This window comes from Acanthopagrus latus, chromosome 21, assembly GCF_904848185.1.
Source record: "Acanthopagrus latus isolate v.2019 chromosome 21, fAcaLat1.1, whole genome shotgun sequence".
In the NCBI taxonomy this organism is placed as follows: Eukaryota; Metazoa; Chordata; class Actinopteri; order Spariformes; family Sparidae; genus Acanthopagrus; species Acanthopagrus latus.
Window position 1 is genome coordinate 14,722,783 of NC_051059.1, and position 20,159 is coordinate 14,742,941.

The 20,159-nt window shown below is 39.9% G+C and overlaps 2 protein-coding genes across 2 annotated transcripts in view; both read right to left on the reverse strand.

Annotated features, from left to right (window-relative positions):
* Positions 1 to 1,014: 1,014 nt before the first annotated feature.
* On the reverse strand, positions 1,015 to 13,355 carry stam (signal transducing adaptor molecule (SH3 domain and ITAM motif) 1). Its single transcript, XM_037083404.1, has 14 exons — positions 12,921 to 13,355; positions 10,539 to 10,623; positions 10,253 to 10,328; positions 9,923 to 10,018; positions 9,648 to 9,794; positions 9,334 to 9,424; positions 8,919 to 9,114; positions 8,449 to 8,543; positions 7,122 to 7,210; positions 6,837 to 6,924; positions 6,681 to 6,735; positions 6,409 to 6,562; positions 6,193 to 6,308; positions 1,015 to 5,328 (listed from the first exon to the last, which is right to left on the reverse strand). Exons 1-14 carry the CDS (start codon positions 12,958 to 12,960, stop codon positions 5,112 to 5,114), a joined length of 1,545 nt encoding a protein of 514 aa, XP_036939299.1. The 5' UTR covers positions 12,961 to 13,355; the 3' UTR covers positions 1,015 to 5,111.
* A 1,282-nt stretch (positions 13,356 to 14,637) lies between these two features.
* colec12 (collectin sub-family member 12) overlaps positions 14,638 to 20,159 on the reverse strand; it is a 33,627-nt gene continuing 28,105 nt past the window's right edge. The window contains exons 5-10 of the mRNA XM_037083400.1: positions 19,074 to 20,117; positions 17,785 to 18,357; positions 17,541 to 17,683; positions 17,293 to 17,402; positions 17,047 to 17,189; positions 14,638 to 15,682 (exon numbers count right to left, since the gene is read on the reverse strand). Coding sequence (XP_036939295.1) covers positions 15,663 to 15,682; positions 17,047 to 17,189; positions 17,293 to 17,402; positions 17,541 to 17,683; positions 17,785 to 18,357; positions 19,074 to 20,117 — 2,033 coding nt within the window. The 3' untranslated portion in view covers positions 14,638 to 15,662. The remainder of the gene's footprint in view (positions 15,683 to 17,046; positions 17,190 to 17,292; positions 17,403 to 17,540; positions 17,684 to 17,784; positions 18,358 to 19,073; positions 20,118 to 20,159) is intronic.

Genomic DNA, 20,159 nt, shown 5'->3' on the forward strand with positions numbered 1-20,159 from the left:
AAGTACTAGATTACACTCAGACAACATTACATTACATTAGATGATCAAAATAATAAACAGAATTGAAAATATACAAATTGTAAATATGGAAGTGAACAGACTCCTCTGTAGTACTGCCACAAAATTCAAAATGTTATGTGAAATTGAACAGCTCCTAATAATGCCCACCACAGTGTCGTGCTCTACGGTTGTTAGGACATTTGTCTTTATCTCGCCTACACTAAATTTCTTCCATCTAGCCTTACTCAGCTCTCAGATACCCTGATCTCCATCTAGTGGCCAGGCAGTGGACAATATGAGAAGCTCTTGAACACCGTAGGTAATGCGAAGAACACAAATACAAGTTACTCACATTACAAAGGTTTCAGAGTATGACATCAACATTCTGTTTCAAGCCAGTGGTGTTACTGTTCAGGGAAAAACATCCCCAGTTATTATACAGTCAGATTCCAGTATATTTGATACATCTCACTAATGCTAAAGCTAATGCATCGGATGGGATGATACTGCAGTAAATTCTGCCTGGATGAAGGTAATATTTTTCAATGTATTCTTTTAGTCATGTTTTATGAGGACTTTGTGTCTGTGGTTCGATCAGATTTGATTTGATTGCATAAAAGTGCTTGTTTTGGCTCCTGATTGGGTGAGATTGTTATTCCAAGTGTCTGTAAGCACTGCAGAAAGTATCCCGACAAAGATGGACTTTATTTTGTTCAAGAGTAAAGTAATTTTTGTTTAATTAGAAAGAAAAGCAGCTTTGTTGCTCTTGATGAATCCACCAGACTCAATTAAAAGAAACAGCAATATTATCCTCTTAAAAAAGACAACTCAAACTTGACAGAAACAAAATTAAATTCACCAAAACCTTTTTGGCATGAAGGTCATTTAAATGCCAAAATATGTAGTATAGTGCCCGTGTTTAAAAACAACAAATTCCTATTCACATATAACTAGATAAAAACAAAAAATATATTTAAAGAACTTGAAAGAAGTACAAGAAGAGGGAGCCATTGATATTATTCTGTACATTTGGCCTGGTTTTATTGTGAATACCAATTAATAAGTATGGTTAAAAGAATACATACAAACAGCAGGGTACAAGTTTAGACAGAAATTTTACAATAAAGATGTCGTTTTAAAACTTAAAAACAGGCAGCATCTCAATCCTGTGCAATAAGGTTACATCGGGGCTGCAGTCCAACACTGTGGTGCAACAAGATGTCACGTTTGGATGATGATGATGATGATGATGATGATTAACTGGCTCCTGGTCCCGTGGTCCCAGAACAGCTGCTACTTTTTCTTTTTTTAAATCATATTTGATATTTTCAGCCCTCTTTGATCCAACATTAACACTATTTCACTCTTACTTTTAGTTAAAGGCAGCAAAGAAAACAACAAAATAAAAGATTCTTGTTTTGGAATCAACTATATTAATGCAAAATACAAAACAAAACAAAACAAAAAGTTCTGGAGAGTTAATTGTCCTCTTGTTGCCCAAGTACCGAGCTTATGTGTAGGGTTGTTTTATACTCTTGAGGTGGCACAGGGATGGCAAAGAGGATCGCATATGAAATATAGTATCACGAGAGCAGTTGTCATGACACACATTTAAATTATTTGCACAACTAATCGATTAATCGTTTAGTCTATAAAGGTCAAAAGTCCAAAGGGACGTATTCAAATAGCTTCTTTTGTTCAACCATCAGTCCAAAATCCAAGACTCTTCATTTACCACTATAAATAATGAAAAAAAAGCTCAAAATTCTTAGCAAATTCGCATGCAAAATGACTGAAAAGATTAATCGATTATCAAAATAGTTGGTAATTAGTTCCTTCGATCAACTAATTGATTAATCGTTGCAGTTCTAATCAACACACAAATTTGCCCTGCAATTGGAAAAAAATCCAGTTCAACACAAACTGCTTGGAAATTCCTTCACGTAGCTTCATTCAACATAAAACAACCAAAGATAAATAATCTTCCTGCTTCATTAGCTTTTTGCTGACAAATCAGTATCGCAAAAAACTCTTTCCAACTGACTTCTAACATGTAATAGTATGTTATGAGAAGCAGAAGCAGTAAAATATTTGATCTTTATCACGGCGTCACTCTAACTACAGTAAAGACAGTTTAGTGGGACACTGGGAAAGCGGTGTTTATAAATCCTGACGTTATCCTCCAGAATTGTAGGAGCTTTATTTCAGTCCTGCTTCAGGTAGAATTTGTTTTTTAGTGTTAGACAGCTCTGAGAAAAGGACAGGTTTGAAATGCATGGGGAGGTTTCGATCAGTTTTTTTTTTTTGTTTTTTTTTTCACATTACCATTTGACCCTACAGTACAGTAAGCATGTATCAAACAGAGAGAAATGTCCATGTTCTCATGTGAGCGATTTTAAATATACAACTAAGTTCGGCAGAATATCACAAAATTCCGCTTTTCTGTGAATACATACATCCTGCACTGCTTCTCCATTTAAAAATAGCATAACAATAATCAAAAACATAAATTAAAATGCACTACAAAAAAAAACCCATCATAGTATTCATTGTTTAACACTGAATAAGGAGATGCTTTGAAGACACTGGGGGCCCATTCGGAGAGTTCGCCCCATAGTAGCCAAGTCCGTGGTACCAGTCTGTTAATACAGCCCCTGAATGGAGACGGAGCGAACCCTACATCCACCGACAGGGATGTAGAGCTTCTCAATTTGAAAAGGAAAACTCTGCAGTATGAAGTAAGGAGTCAATCGAGTTAAGAAAAAGAAAAAAATATCTTGTTATCTGGCATGTGAGGTTTTTTTTTTGTTTGTTTGTCTTCACTTTGTTCTCTTTGGCTTTTACACCTTTGATTCAGCGGGGACATCACGGCTGCAGAGTTCACCTTTAAAAAGGCTGAGAGAAACACCCGGAGCTGTGCTAACATACAGCCCACCATGAGGTCACCATGTGGCTTCACTACTAGTTCAGTACAGTATATACAAGAGTCATGTGCATGCTTAAATCCCCCCTGGTTTCTTTTCCCTCCGAAAACAAAGTGGCTTCAGTTTGATACTTCTAAAATTCAACAACATATACAGGATGTAGTAGCCTAACGATTTCTGCATCGCTAAAACTTTTTCTGGAAAAAAAAAAAAAAGAAATGGAAGTCTACGCACCCTTTTTGTGACACGGTTAGCAGTTGCTTAAAATGGGTGAGAAGGCTGTGGCATGTTAGTGTGTGAGTGAAGGTAAATTAACACGTACTGCTGAGGATGTGTGAACCAACGGGTGCAACTATGTTTAAGTGCGTGTGTCCACTGCTGTACATCTGGCTGTAGTGTGTTGGAGTATTGTGTGCGTGTGTGTGTGTTTGCGTGTAGCTCCAGTGTGCATGTTAAGGGGTGGTGTGAAGGACTGCCTGTGTGTAATTCACACTTGATCAAATAGTAATTGCATATATATTTTGTGGCTGAAGTGGCTGCTGTTGTTTTCTTTTAGTAACGCCGTATTTAACAGGTCTGTAATTTCTGAATAATATTCAGGGAAATATTGTGGAATTTTATACCAATTATAAAAGTTTAAACACACAAATAAACATCTAAATTCACTTTATTAATGTACCTTGAGAAATCTAGCAGGGACAGTTTACTCTAAAATTAAAAATGTGTATTTTCGTCTTAACAGTAGAACTATATATCCATCTACATTGTTATAGCATGAGTTTTAGAGATATCTGCCTTATCTTTAACTGGTTGTGAGCGGTTTCATGTAGGAACTATTTTCTTTTTTCTAGTGAACTACTCTGTATCACTGTGCAGAAGGACGTGAGAATCAAACTTGCCAACCTTGAGACCTAAAAATTTGGGATTCAAGGACTCAAATGTAAGTGAAATGTTTTTATGTCAATTAATTTTGATCTTACTTTGAATTCTCAGAAAGCCTCTTGATGTTGATTGACATCAGTGCACCACTGCGTGTCTGAAAAATCAATGTGGCAGATTTCACATCCCCTTCCCTATGACACTTGATAAATGGTAATTCTTCTCTTCTCATCTGAAATTTGCTTAAATATTCTTTCTCCTCTCGTCTTTGTCTCACACTCAGCGACTCCACACTGTACATTGTCAAGTTACGATTAGCAAAGGGGGAAAAAATCTTTGAAAAATTGTCATCAATTTGGACAAATACAGGAGAATTGTGATCCCTGGAGGAAAATGCGAAAAGTACAAGTTAACAGGAGTCTCCCAGGAAAATCGGGAGGGTTGGCAAGTACGGTGAGCATCTGCTCATGGACGAGGAGCTCTTTCCTAAGCATGAGTCCAAGCAGCTCACACCAAAACAATCTACATGGGTAAATAACATTTGTTTTACTTTTGTGTGAACTGTCCCTTTAAGTCTGTTCACAGTGGGTTAGCTGAACATCTAAAAATATATATAGTGTGCAAAATAAAGTTTCCATTGACACGACTGATGTATATCTAAGAGGTAACTAAAAGAACTTCCCTTCACATTTCTCCTGTAATTTGTACCAAATTAAGTCTCTTTCCAGGAATCTATTTAAAGATTACAGACCCATAATATAAAGTGTTACCACAATTTATCAATAATCCTATCATAAAAAGGAAGCAATAAATGTCAGGTCTCGTATATCAAAAAAGGACAATGCATATATTGCTATCAGATCTAGATTTTGAAGTGATCAGGCTTGAATGATGACCAAAGTGCAACTGAAGCTCAAAGTGCCACTGAAAGCTCTTCCCTGTCCTCACACCTGAGTCATGCGAGGACAGGAGGAAGAAGAAGAGTGTAAATGCAAAACAATAATTAAATACAATCCTAAAAGAACACAGTTGGTGTGAGCTCTTCAAATCAAACCCTCGTGATCACTTCTAAACCTGGAGTGAGAAGTGTAACTGTATTTGTATTTAAGAGTGTCAAATGTTGAGGTTAGTCTATTCTATGTGAATCTTTCCGTCCATCTGGTGACAAAACTAATTATAAAACATAATACAGGAAATCATCTATGACCACTATTTGATCAGGTCTGGTGTGTGTGTGTGTGTGTGTGTGTGTGTGTGTGTTTGTCTGTCTATGTGTATGAGAGACGATTATAGTGAGCCCAAGCAGCCCTATAGCAAGGCTTTCTCTGAGTAGGGGGCCTGTGAGACGTCTGAGGAAGGTGCTATGCTCGGGCCGGAGGCGGTGCTGTAGTTCGGTGTCTGCGTCATGCCTGGGGCTGGGCCGGGAACGGTCGCTGTGTTCTGGTAGGACTGAACGTCTGCTGGGCCCATGCTGCCCGGAGCTGCAGAGTAGACTGGCGGCTGGCCCATGTACATATGAACGTCACTGTGGAAAAGAGCAAAGCAGCATTCACTACATCAATATGGGAGCTTTAAACTCATAATACTGTAAACTTTCAAATAAATCCCTCAAATAAAAGCCTTGATCAGCATGAACAGGTCTAGAATTCGACAGTGACTTTGTCTTTTTAACATCAATACTGTTTTTAATTCAGAAAGTTACAAAATGCTTCTGTGCTGTTTTTTAGCGCTTTTAAGTCACTGTCAATAAAACTCACTACTCCCTGCAAATGTCCAAATGTAAAAGCCATTTGAGCCACTCGAAGCCTTTTAATGTTAAATATGTGCAGGAGGTGTCATTGATGGCACTGTAACAGCACTCAGAAACACTGTTTATTCTGTTCAGTGACCAATCATGTTAAAGAAGTGAAACCCAGACACATCAGTCCTGTAAATTAAGATTATACTGAATTTATAAAAACAAAAACATGACAGCTTGCATCAGATCAGACAGTAAAAATTTAAGAATTTGTCATATAGTTCACATAGTTTATAAAGTGTCTCCTGATTGCTCACCCAATGATATTATTATCATTTTAGCAGAGTTAGTTCTGGATCTGCAGTTTTGGTAAAATAAGGTATTAATGTACTAAGAACAAACAGTAGTATCAAATTTGTCATGGAAAATTGTATGAAACTGAATTGACTCCAGATGAGATATAAAGTAAAGTGATGAGTAAACAGTAAATGAGGAGGTGCTCTAGGTGTTCTAGCTAAATTCACTGAACTCTTCTTCCCTTTAAAGAGGCATATAAACGGCATGATGTGAGTCTAATTTTATTTCTGTCAGTAACTTGTAATGTGCTTTGTTGAACCAGAATACCAAACTACTGGGGTATGTGAAACTCACCTGGGAGCTGGCTGACCAGGTATGGGGGTTCCAGCTGGAAGCTGCTCCATGGGAACATTGTAACCCCCGGTACTGCTCATGGCATACGAACCTGATGCAGGCTGACCAGGGTAGACCTGTGCGCGCACACACGGTGTTAATGAGTGAACTGCCCCTTTAAGACTTTAAGAAATTGTGCACATATCATGTCTCGCATCTGTGAAAAGGTGACCGTACCTGTTGTGCTGCGCTGGCAGGTTGCTGCATGTAGTACTGTTGGCTCTGCAGCTTGGCATACATGGCGTAAACTGGATCTTCATTCATAAGCTTGGCATACAGTGACAGAGCCTCCATCACCTTCACGTTGAGCTCCGACAGCTCCGAATGCTTCCTGATGATACAAAGCCCACACAGTGCAAAAACATAATTAGATCTGCTTTAATTATTCATGGAGTGCTTGAACTTATCTGTGTTATATTTTTTTGCCATCTGTAGTTTTCTGTATGTACCTGTCTATATCCTCCAACTTCTGGTCAATGAGGGGTCCCATTTGATTGCAGGCACCTGGTAAAAAAAAAAAAAAAATCAATAATCCACCTTAATAAAAACAATATGTTCCTGATTAGCTTCTTTATACTGACACCTCTGTGTCTAATTCAGTTTACCTTCCAACTGTAGTAACTCAACGCTGTCCGACTGGTTGTCTGTGGGATCCGCGCTCTGGATCATCTGCAGTAGCTGGTCCATTTTGTCCTGAAGGATTGCCAAAGAAGTTCAGCGATGACACCATACACATTATAGCAAACCTAGTCTATGATTTTTGACTTTGCCGTTACCCCATCATAAGGAGGTAAGCAGATCTTATTTGGAGAAAAAACTCTCTATTTATTCATGCAACAGTCAGATCTCAATGAGGCGGAACAAGCAGGAACTCACACAAGGGAACTTACCTCGTCTATATATACAGGTTCTTGTTCGGGCTCTATAGTCTCCACCTGGATGTCCTCACTGAACTGTACTGTCTTCTTCTCTGTCTTCACTGTAGATACCCAAGCAATAGCGGGTGTGGCAGCAACAAAGCAATACACGTAAGTAATCAGTTTCACATACATAAGAGGTCGGAAGACGCTGACTTTACATTAACTAATGGTCCGATTAGATTAGAGGGAAGCAAAAGTTACAATCCGATATGAGTTACTGACAAATCATCTTCAAATGGCATGTGTGTTTTCATTGAGTTACTTTTTATGCAACCTGTTGTAACAAGTCATAAGCCGTCGTCATGTTTTGAGGAAAAGGGCTGAATAGCAGAATGCATTGGCAGCATGAGTGTTTTGAGGGTTGACACATTTGCAGAAGAAAGATTTGGAAGGCATGAAAAACTTCCTCCACATGGCAACAAGGCAAAGCTGATAACAGTGACAACCATAGAATCAATTCAAACTAGATAACTAACCCTTTCTGTGAGGTTCTGACAAGTTCTTGTATATCTAAATACGTACTACCAATATAACAGTTTATACCAAATCAGCAATAAACCTTGTGTGTACCCACAAGGAAATGCATTTCTTTAAAACAATTAAAAACAGTGCTGAGTTTAAAAATAAACGATCCTTTGTCGTAACGACATCTGACAGGCCTAAGGGCTGAACGATTAATTTACACATAATCAAAATCACAATTTGGCTTAGTGTAAGAGCTGTAGAGCTGTAGATTATTACATTTTTTTTGGTATGGACCCCAACAAACGTCACATCATCATGATTTTGTAGTGTCAAGTTCTGCACGTACATCATTCATTCTGCACAGTGAAGCTCAAACATTCAACATTAGGAACCAGAAAAAAAACTACTTTTTTGACTGAAGCAGCAACTACAGAAGAAAAATGATTGTGTATCAACGTGGTGTGATACTTCACACTGTTGTATTCGTCTCAGAAATGATAAACAGTTGTATAAAGCTCTCTCTAATAAGACGGAATTCATCCAGAACGCTATCAGAGCAATTCTCAAATGGCTTATGTGAAGTACAGGCAGCAATGTCTTTTTACTGCCTGTGATAACCCACTGATCAGTTTCTGTCTCTGCAGCCGATGTCTTGATTGTACTGTGTTCGTTGAATTGTTGCACCAGCTGTGTTTAAGTGATAAAGTATTTCCCACTCTAGGATCAATAAAGCCATATAGCTAATGGACTAAATGGGCTATCAAAGTATTACAGATGACATAAGCGAATAAAGGGTAAAGGGTGTGTTCTGTGTGTGAGTGTCTGAACTCACTCATCTCAGGCTCTGCAGTGAGGTCAGCAGTGACAAAGTTGGAGGGGAACAACCCGATTCCCTGGTATGTTTCCCCTTTCCACCAGTTGGGGTCACTGAAATGGAAAAAAAACCAAAACAAACAGATTTCAAAGATTATAACTGTTGTTGTTTCAGTGCTCATATCAAAGATTCAGCAGATTAGATGAGAAGATTATTTTACTGCTTAATTTCTTTCAAGCTCCTTCAAAACACATTTTTCTATCAAATTCCTGAAAAGTAATTTCTTAGAGTTAATCCAGTAAAATGATGTGTGAGGGGTAAATTTGTTGTCAGTGCCCAGCTCAAAGGCACTGAAACAAGACAGACTCTTAACAACAAATGGTCATCTGACTCAGAATACCACCTAGCTGCCCTCAATCCTCTCAGTTATTTGACAAATCCTTGTGTGCTGATTCTACAAGCTTTTTCTCTCTGTGTTAAAAATTCACCTATCATCCAGGATAGTGATGATTTCTCCCGACTTGAAGGTGAGCTCATTGTCCTCGGCGGCCTCGAAGTCGTAGATGGCGCGAACCTTCCTGCCGTCGGACTTGTGCGAGGAGAGCAGGCTGGAGGTGTTGGGGTAAAGGCTCGACAGGGAGGTCTGTGGCTGCTGGCGCTGCTCCTTCAGCGACAGCTCGATAGCTGCACACAGACAAAAGAGGCGGATGTGGAAAATTATGTGCTTGCCCTTGAGAATGCTTCAATATTGCTGAACATCTGCAAAGCATTAATCCAGCGTAAACAGTGATTTATGCAATGTAAATAATGAATTGAAAGTGTCTGCTTGCATGTTTTGGGGGATAATGCTTCCTCAATTACATTTCTTCCCTCACAGCTGTGGACTGAAGAAATGTCTCTTACCTTTGGCCAAGTCTTCTTCTTCTTTTTTGTTTGTTGAGGTGGACGGATCCTTCGCCACTAAAGCAGGGCTTGCTTTTGCTTGCTCTGCAGCCTGTGGATAAAAGAAAATCGCATGCTTGGGTGAATCAGCAGAAGATTTAAAAGGACAAACCAGGGTCATATCATTACAACAAGAATCCCCCCCAGAAACTAAAATTTCTCATTTGAATAAAACAGATTTTTTGATCTATTTATTTAATGATTCACTTCAAATGAACAAATACATGGTTGCAGAGTGTGCTTATTCTGATAAAAAATCTGGTCTACATGCCAACCTGCGATCCAACAGCTGGAAAAGTAACACCCTGCTCACGTAGATTCTTGATCATAGCCGAGATCAAACTGAGTTGGGGATCATTGCGAAAGTCTTCTGCCCACTCCACCATCAAGGCTTTCAGCTTCTCACACACTTTAGGGTGGCCCTGTGGACAATCAATAAAAAAGGCACATCGTGAGAACAAAGTACTGGATGTACAGCAGCATTAAAACAATGAATAGGTTTGACATGGACAATAAGCAGAAAAAAAGAAAAAAGAAAATGACATTATACCTTGTTTAAGACATTACTGACTTCACTGGCAAACTCTCTGGAGCACACCTCCAAGTGAAATATCTTCCCACAGTTTGAGACACAAGCACCAAGGAGCTGTGAGGAAAACAGCACAAAGAAATCATCAGACTCACTATTTCATCCAGAGCAACATGTGACAAACATCTAATTTGTCATAGAATAAAGTCTGTTTCTACACACTAGTTCACATCTTAGTGAAAGGTTAACTGAGAGTAGATGAGGAGAAGACTACATGATTCCTCCATGAACTGTTTAAACACACTTATACTACATGGTATATATATACATGGTTGTTTGTTTACTGCTTACAGTCAGTGCCTGCATGGCCACATGGGGATCCTTGTGGTTCACTCTTCTCATTATAGAGCGGAGACATTCTTTCGGCCTGCAGCAGAATGATAGAAATAAACAGTTTGAGGACAAAAAATTCCAGCAACATTCACTTAAGATGTTTTGTAATAAGCATCATTTTAAATGTCTCCTTGTAAATTTTGTGTTCCTGGGTTCTATCTCCATCCCGGTATTTGTGTGTTTTACAATGCCTGATAAATGTGTTTGTGTGTGAGGTTTAATAAGAAGAAGACAGTTAACTAACCCAGTGCGTGACTGCCCTATCTTATCACATATGTCCAGAATGAGGCCCCAGTCCTCAGCTGTGTTCATCTCACTGGTTGCTTTCTCTGCAGAAAAGAAGCACAATGACAAACATACGTAGAAAAGTTAAAGATTGCAAAAGCACTTTTTTTTTAGGACTTTTTCCATTTAGAGTAAGCAAGAAGAGGTGAGGATCAGAAATAATAAAGCCTCTTGAAGCAAGCTGTAGTTGCAAGCTCTTTGAATGTGCAAGATCCTGTTCCTTGGTCTTTTTTGTTTGTTTAAATCATAAAAAAAATACAGAGATACAGACAGAGTAACAAGTCCCAACAATACAACAGCCCTGTAGTAAATACCAATCTGACGAAGCCTGTAATGTCTGGTTCGGGTTCAGCCTGTTGGAGGTGTTAAATTATCTTTAAGTTTATTTGTGCTGTTAAGAAATTACAAAGGTTAGCGTCTGTTTTTCAGAAGTGGTAAGTTCCTCCTTGCAATTGCAGTTTTCCTGTCTTTGGCATATGTCACCATCACTTTATGCAACTCCTCCTGATGCCAAATGACACAATTTTGCAGTGTTTGATGGGCCAGGAGTTCATGCAGTAAAAATAGTTAATCCCACAGTGTAGCTCATTTTTACATATAAATTCACTAATACAAGCCGTGAGAGTAAGACCTCTTACAAAGCTGAAATACACTGCTATTCAACTGTAATGTCCCATGTGTTTACATGCATCTGTATTCATGGAATGAATTCATGCTAACCACTGGAAAATTGCACTGGCAAAGAGACAAAACAGTCAGTATGATGAAGTATGATGTATGGTTATACATTGCTATTGAAGCTATTTGAATTTCCTTTATTGTTTAGACTAAGCCTGCAATAATCACTATATTGACCTATCATATGGACGTGGCTTCAACAGAATCATATTATTCACTTAGCATACGATATATGGACATTAACCTTGATCATATTCTTGAAACTCATTTCTCATTAAACGTTTCTTTACTGAAATGCCACTGAAAAGTTAGCCAGCATCATGCAGAAATAACTAGCAGGGTGTTTTTGGTAAGACCTGGGCACAGCTTTTAAAAAAAACAGAAGAAACTTTACTCAGACACATTTAATTCATTCTTCATATTGTATTGCCTCTGTCCTCTCGTCTGCTTTCTGTGTTGGAGTTTCACCGTGGGCTGTAATATCATCATCATCAGTGGTTTTAAAAGCTCTTATAATGACAATAATATTGTCTATTGCAATTATTTCTCTGACAATATCACGTCCAAAAAAGAAGATTATTATGAAAGGCCATTCACAAGATATAAGGCCACTGTGACCAATGCTGAAAATAAATGAGAAGGATTTCTTTATTATCATACTGGACTTTTATTTCATTTAAACATTAATATGATGAAATAAATCTTTAAGGTATTACAGTTGCTGCCTTAGCCATAAATCCCCTTCAACATATGTATTCATTAACAGGTTCACATTTGCTTTACAGAAAATGTACTATGACAAGTTGTATAACCATTGAGAGCATATCAAGCAAAAACAGCCTGAAGATCAATAAAGCTAAATAACACCTGCCGTCCATAATATCCACACCATCATCATCATCATGTGCTTGGCTAAATTTGCATTTACAGCTGGTTAGAGGGCTGTAGTGTGATATGGTGCTGTGTAACAAAGGTGTTCGTGCACTTTGGCCACCTCTTGCACACTGTGACATGCTAATGAAGTGGTTGACCAATCTACACAGAACAAAGAGAGAAAAAAGGAACCACACAGTGCCCTCATGGTTTCATACGCCACCGCATCCTCTTTCACTTGCATTGAGCGCGACATACCAGGTTCATCATATTGGTTAGTCATCACACAGTGAGGCAATGATGAGGCAGATGGCTAGCTAGCTACCGTTACTTCAATTATATGATGACAGCATCTGTGCCCCCACGTCTGATAACACTTGGAGATAGACCGAACACATAATTAATAAATTAAGTTAATATTAAACCCAACGTTAACTTTACACATGGCGTGCATGAGTTAACGTTTTCAAAGCTTTTTTTAATGCTATCAGTTAAATGTTAGTGGCTGCTAGCTAAATCTCAACATAAGATGAGGCTGCTAGCTAGTTAGCTAACTGGCTAACAGAGCGAATCACAACAAACACAGGCAAACGACACTGGAGATACAGTTACATGGACTACAGCTTTCCAGCGTATACAGCATGTAGTATACACTGCAACACAGCCTTACAGACACAGTATCATCACAGCTATACAGGGTAAAGGACAGCTGGATAACACAAACAAAGCTGACAGATCAAAGCTACTTTAGCTAGCCTGCTAGAAATAGCCCCCAGTCCTGATTACTCACCAACATCTTGGTCGAAGGGGTTGGTCGTGAAGAGAGGCATTGCTGGTGCGTTGACAACAACAGATATCGCCTTCCCCTGTTATGTTCTTTCCCTCGTTGTCTTATTTCATACAATAAACACGCATAGTAACGACAAGTTCATGAATGTCAAATGTAGCTGGCTGTCTGATTCTACACAGTCACTCCTTCGCCAGACGGCAACAAGCGGGGCATTGTGGGTAATTGAAGCCGACAGCCCCGTGTTAAATAAACCGCTGTTGTCATCGGGTGTGATGTGGTGACACACCGTCAGTCACTCAGCTGCGAGCCGCACCGTCCCGACCGTACACACCGGAGAAAATCAACCATAAGGGACAAACTGCCGTGGAAAATAAACATGTCATCGTCAGGTGATGCTGGTCATGTGAAGTTGTCTCATCGCGTAAAGCACCGGACAGTTCACTGAATCGGCTGCGAGTACTTCCCAAAATGTAACGTTACTCTTTGTGTCTGAGAGTTAATCGATTCCCTGTGGTAGGATGTAGTTTATTAAAATTATAAATGACCGAGCAAGGAACTCATATGGCATATTTACTCAAAGTGGCAACACCAGAGAGTGAAGATACTTTATTTCAAGCGGTGGTAGAATGTAACTAAGTACATTTACTCAATTACTGTAACTACTTACAATCGTGAGGTGCATGTGTTTTACTTGGGTATTTCTACTTCACTACTGTACATTTTGGAGGCAAATATTGCACTTTAAACTCACTGCATTAATTTGATGACTTTAGTTACTAGTTACTTTTTTAGATTACATGTTGCATCAGAGCCAATTGAGTGAATGTTTGAATTATATACCTGTAGATTTACTTTTACTTGTACTTTCGAAAGTCACTGTAAGTACACTGAACATGATATACTTTAAGACTTTCACTCAAGTACTGTTTATGAGTGACTTTACATCATCATGACATCATTACTTTTACCCAGTCAGGACTTTTTTGTGCTTTATACGTCACTGCTTCAAGTAAAAGTCTTGCAATGAAAATCTTACTCAAGTAAAAGTAGCCTACATAATTAGCCAACCAGCATGAAAATAATAGTTAAATTTACCAAAAGTAAAAGAAGTCATTTATCAGAATGTAGGCCGACTTTAATACTTTAAGTAGTGAAAGTAAGAGTAATCAGTTATAAAAAAGTACCCAAACATCATACTTTAAAAGTAACAATATGGTTTTAAAATATCACTTTAGTTAAAGTGAATGTCACTCATAAGAATAAAACTCAAGTACAAATCTTAAAGTAGGCTATCTAATAATAATTGTACTTCAGTATTCAAAGCAAAAAACATTTGGGGGGGGGGCAATAAATGTACTTAAAGCAACATTATGTAGAAATTGTCTTTTTTTTTTGTGATTTAGTGCCTCCCACAGTTTCTGAGTGCAACACATCTGTTGTAAATATAAAATCCCAGGTCTGTAACAATCTGTCACATGTACAATCTCATTATGTCCTAACAATGTTATCTGTTGAAAACTTGTATGTTGAAGTAAACATGTCTGTAACGCTGAGATCCTACTGTGTCACTGATACATACTGCGGAGACAAAGTGATGGGGGGCAGAGTGGCAGTTGCCTTTCCTCTTTAGTTTTTATTGACAAATAAATGGCTTTTCATTTCATAAATATATTCATATTTATAGAATATTTCATGGAACAAAAAGTGTGACTCCACACACGGTTTCTTTCCCATTTTATTTTGATCCATAGGAACTTCATAATTTCATTAAAAGGCGTAATGAGCCTGGAGCCAGATTACAAACTGCTACTCAGTCCTAAAGCACTTTATGAACTGGAAAAAGTCAATCATACAACAATAACAACTGATTATGAAAATTATAAACATGTAGCATATTTCACATATTGTACTTGACATAATGAATAAATCATCATATGATGGCTATATTATATAAAAAAATGTACATATTGTTAAAGTGTGCCCTCATATTGTATAAAACTCGTACTGGCAGTCTAAAATCTAAGAAATACTGTCCTTCATAAAACAGCAGTGATGCTCACACTGAGCACCTGTTCTCGAAAAACGAAACAACAAAATGACGCTGACATTTCAGTTTGCAGAATTTGTAATTCACACTAGCTTTACTTCAATTCATTATGTCAGTTTGCAGTCGTTTGCTGACGGTGAGTGGGTGCTCATCATTTTTTTTCCCAGGAGTTTATTCACAGTGCTGATTCTGTGAAGTACTTGACAGTATAAAAATAGTTCCACTTTATAGACTTATATATATATAGACTTTCTATAGACTTTTCGTGTAAAGACTGAGAAGACAGTCAAGAAAAAAAATACAATATGAAATTGAGTCCCAACCAGCAATGCAGATATTGTGAAATATTATTTACAGACACACCTGTACAACAGTGGCTGCACCAAATAATGACTTAGTATAGCCTACATAAATGCCTACATTCTTATGTTTCCTTCAGTACAGATTCTAAATCAATACCATAGTGGGCCTGTGCTTGCTCTGTCTTCTGCACCAAACTGTGTTGTAAAGTGCCGTTAAGACAAAGATCAGTCCAAAGTCTCTGTGTTGCTTGACTGAGCTGGTTATATCAAAGTCCTCCAGACATCCAGAGCTCCTTCTCCTCCTCCTGTCCTTCATCATCCTCCCATCTTCGACCTCCACTTCAGCCTCTTCATCGTTCTCCCAGAGACAGCTCACACTGTCTTAGATGGATGCTATAAAACTGGAACTTCCACTGTGAAGGGATGGACAAAAATAAAACACGTAAGATACATTTAAACATGTTGATGATGCGCTGACATGCTGGTATATTGACAGTCATAGCAACGTTAGTGACATAACTCAAGATAGTAATATTAGATGACTGCTAAAACAAACAAACAAAAAAATCATATACTGTCATATAAATTGACTTCTTTTTTTAATTTGCTTCCATCTTTATTTACCTATTTATCTATTTTTCCATTTGCGTCACCATTTTGTGAAGTGAAATTAATATATAAATAATTATATCAATAAAAAAAATCATACATGAATAGTTAAAATGCATCAATACCTACATACATTTTTAATCTAACTTTTTCTGCATTTAATGGCATATAACTGATTCTTTAAACAATTCATCTCTTTTGTTATTTGTTATTAATTTTGGCAATTTCAGTCCTCCATATAATGCCACCTTATTGCAAGGATGAAGACACATGGGTAAAAATGTTTCACCATGGAATGACGACACAAACAGGACTTAACATTTTTAAGATAAACTAAAGCAAGATGTTGCTTTTCGGTTTGCCCCAAAACTGGGATAATCTAAACTAACTTTGTAAAAAAGCTGAATAATAAGATGATCTTCTTAGTCCATTTTGCAGATGCATTTTTGTCACAGGACAGAAATAATGTGTTTATGTAAAACTTCAGATTCCACAACAGAGTGATTTACCTCAAAATCAGCCCTCTGGTGTCTTGAGGATTCATATTTAGACACAGAAATCTTTGTTTCTGGTCACATTTCTGAAGGGAGTCTCATATCTCAGACATCTGATGTGCATTCCCTAAAGGCACCTAAATTACATGAATTAGCCACTCTGTCACAGTGGGTGATATGAGCCTCCACTGATATGAATGAAAGCACTTATAGTGATTGTTTCCAAGGTCTAGAAAAAAAAGATCCCAAAGGTGCTCAAAATCATGGACACATTGTGCATCTACATTTTGATGGCAACTGAGTAAACTCCCTCTCATGAGGCGATGATGGTCAAAACATCACAAACAGGAATATCGTCCGCTGATATTCTTTTGTTAATGAGTACTTTTGTCCAATTTACACCACACAGGTGGTTTAAATACCAGCACTCACTACATTGAAAGTGTGTTCATCCGCAAATAGTCCCCAACAAACACACAGTTTACTCATGTTTTACTAACTGTGATTTGTTTTTAGAGATGTATATCTTTGGTAGGATTGAATGGACTGGAAATGGACTGAGTAACAGTCTGAAATTATTCAGAGAAGAGCAAACACATTGTTGGTGTAGCAAAATATAGCCAAATGCACACACCACTCCAATGGGAAAAGTCTGAAATAAAGAGAGTACTGACGGTCAGAGGCACGTTCACAGATGAAACCGATGCGGTCAGTGCAGTAGAAATCATTCCAGTTGGCGTTATGGATAAGCCCAGCGCAGTCCTCGCCTTGTTCGTGTCCGTGAGTCCAGTTATCAGGCTGGCCAGGCTTCCACTTTCTGAGAGCAGCAGCATGAAAAATACATCAACGTTCAAGAAACATGTGTTCATTAGTTACATTCAAATGATTACAGATTTGTTGTAAAAACCAATTTGGCTCACTTGAACACAGGTAAAGTTCCATCCACCCATTTCCAGACATTCTCCTCCTCCCTGTCAGTGAGGCCGAGCCAGAAATAACCTTTTCCTGCAATTGCATTTCTCACGAATGTCTGAGGACAGAGGGGCAAAAGGACAGTATTTTTAGAAAAACTGGTCGTCGATTTTAAGTTTTTTTTTAATAAAATAGTTTGTTGCATTCTTTGTTAGTGAATGCATTAAAGTAACTCCCAGGGTCTACATTTATTTACCTGTTCCTCATTATCATTAATAATGAGCATATAAGATGACATGTTAGCACAAAACTGGCTGGACTCGTCAAAGTTGAGTCTCTGAGAAACAGAGGAGAAGTAGTAGCAGCTGTCTCCAAACTTTTTGAATCCAGATGGGCAACCTGGAATGAGCCATTGACAGAATATTACAATATGGAAGTAAAATGACATTGTATGTTGTTTCAGAGTCTATCTTACAGCTTTCTGTAATCACTGAGCTCACCGGGTGCTGGAGCAGTGGCCACAGGGGGCTGGACCTGCCGGGACACGGTGCCTTCTTGTTCCACTGCTGGTTTGGGAGGTTGAGGTGGTTTTGGGGATTCAGGGACCTGAGCAGGCCGAGTGGGCTGAGGAGGCTTTGAAAGGGGAGGAAGTACAGGCGCAGGCAGCCCTGGTAGTCCGGGAGGTCCAGCAGGGCCGATAGGTCCAACAGGACCACGAGGCCCCTCCAGCCCTGCGGGACCTGCTGCTCCTCTCGGCCCCGAAGGCCCTGCCGGTCCCGGAATGCCTGCCATTCCGTCCCTACCAGGAGGTCCTGGATTCCCAGGGTCACCTTTCTCACCAGGGTTTCCAGGTCGGCCTCCAGACCCTCTTGACCCTTTGGCCCCTGGAAGACCTCGAGGCCCGGCTGCACCCTTTGGCCCTGTCCCACCCAGTGGTCCAACAGCACCTTTCTCTCCTTTAAGTCCCACCAACCCTGGCATCCCTTTGTCTCCTTTATCACCCTTTTGTCCTGTCTGGCCCACCGGCCCCTGGGGACCCTTGTCACCCCTGGCGCCTCTTGGACCTGGTGGACCTAAAACATAATGACAGCAGATGAGTGGACTATATGTGTCAGAATACACTGTTAAGACCTCAAAGATCTCAAATGGTGGACCCGTTACTGTCCGCACACTTTCCTGCATCTGTTGCATTTGCATTGATGTTAAGCCATACATCCACTAGAGGTCAGCTCAGGGTCGAGAGCTCCTGACAACAACAAACATGAACGCGGTGGAGAACGTTGTGATAATTGGCTGATTCGGGGTGGCAGTGCTCCTTTTTGTCAGCATTTTGTTTGCTTTTAAATAAATAAATAAATACTGTTGAGGTCTTAACATGTTTCACGAGGAATACCTCTAATCTATTTCATGTGCTCTGGAGACTGGAGGTATACCTGTACTCAAAGTCATTCTCCTGCCGGTAAATCATTTCATTGAGCTGGAGTCAAAATTTGGTGCATTCTATTTGAAATGCTCTTAATCTATTCCTAGCTCCAGTCTAAGACAGTTATATTGCATATGGAAGCAGGGAAGATGGGTAGATGTACTGATTTAATTCACTATACAATATAAGGTTTTACATGAGGGCTCCATACACAATGTCGAGGTCATGTCACTGGGTTAGGGTTATCTTACATGTCTATGTGATTAACCCCTGATGATACTGGCCGATTAATCCGCTATCAGCTTTGAAAATCTGTTCCTCGTCCACCTCTAATTCCCACACACAAAGTACACCTTGTGATCTTACCCTGCAGGATGGTGAAGTTGGTGATGAGCTGTGAGTGCTTGCTGTCAACCAGCTTCATCTCCTCCATAATCATGGAGAGGCTGCTGACCTCTTTGTCCAACCTGGCTCTCAGCTCATCCTGCTGGACGCGCAGCTCGTGGCTGTCCGCCTGAGCCTCCATCACGCTTCCATTCAGCCCCACTAACAGGTCTGTGTGTCGCACCACCGTCTCAGCACAGGACCTCAGGCCGTTCAGGTCGGAGCTGATGGCGCCCAGGAGCTGCGAGGCGAAGCTCACGTTTCCCGTCACGCGGTCCATGTCGTTCTCGTGTCTGTCTAGTCGGGCCTCAATCTCGTCAAACTTGGACGAGGTGGTGTTATCGTGGTCTCTCTGGTGGTCCATCAGCTCGCGCAGGCTCTGGTCGTGCCCCTCGGCCAGAGCTGAGGCGTTCTGGATCTGGCTGGCCAGCGTGCTGAGCTGAGCCCCCAAGTCATCCAGAGCATCACCATTGGACCGGGCCAGGGCTGAGTTGTTGGCAGCCAAAACCTGGAGGTTCAGGACCTTTTCCTTCAGCCACTCCGTGTCAGCCCGCGTCTGCCTGGCCGTCTGCTGCAGACCCTGATAGTCATTCTTCAGTTTCTGCACAGCCTGGCCTGCGTCTTCTACCGTCTTCTGCAGCGCGCTGAGCAGATTCCGTTGCTGGGACTGAGTAATGTTAAGGGCGCTGACACTGACTTGGGTCTGGCTCTGCTCTTTGACCTGACTCTGTATGTCCGACTGGAGCCGTGCAGTGTCTGTCTGGAGGTTGTCAATCATGCCACTGTAGGAGGATAAGGTCTGGTTGACTCCACGCAGTGAGGCCGCGTTGCCCTTCAGAAAACTCTGCAGGGAGTCGTGGCCGTTCTGCAGGTCGTCTCCTGTGATCCGAAGATCATCCAGCATGTCTCTGTTTTGGGTCGCTCTGAGGGCGATATCGTTCAGCTGGCTCTGTAATGCCTCCAGGTCTCTCTTGAAAGTCTTGATTTCACCTGTTGAATTGACTGACTTTGCTCCGGCCTGATCATCTGAAAAAAAAAAAAAAAAACAGTGAACATGCAGAAAATAAA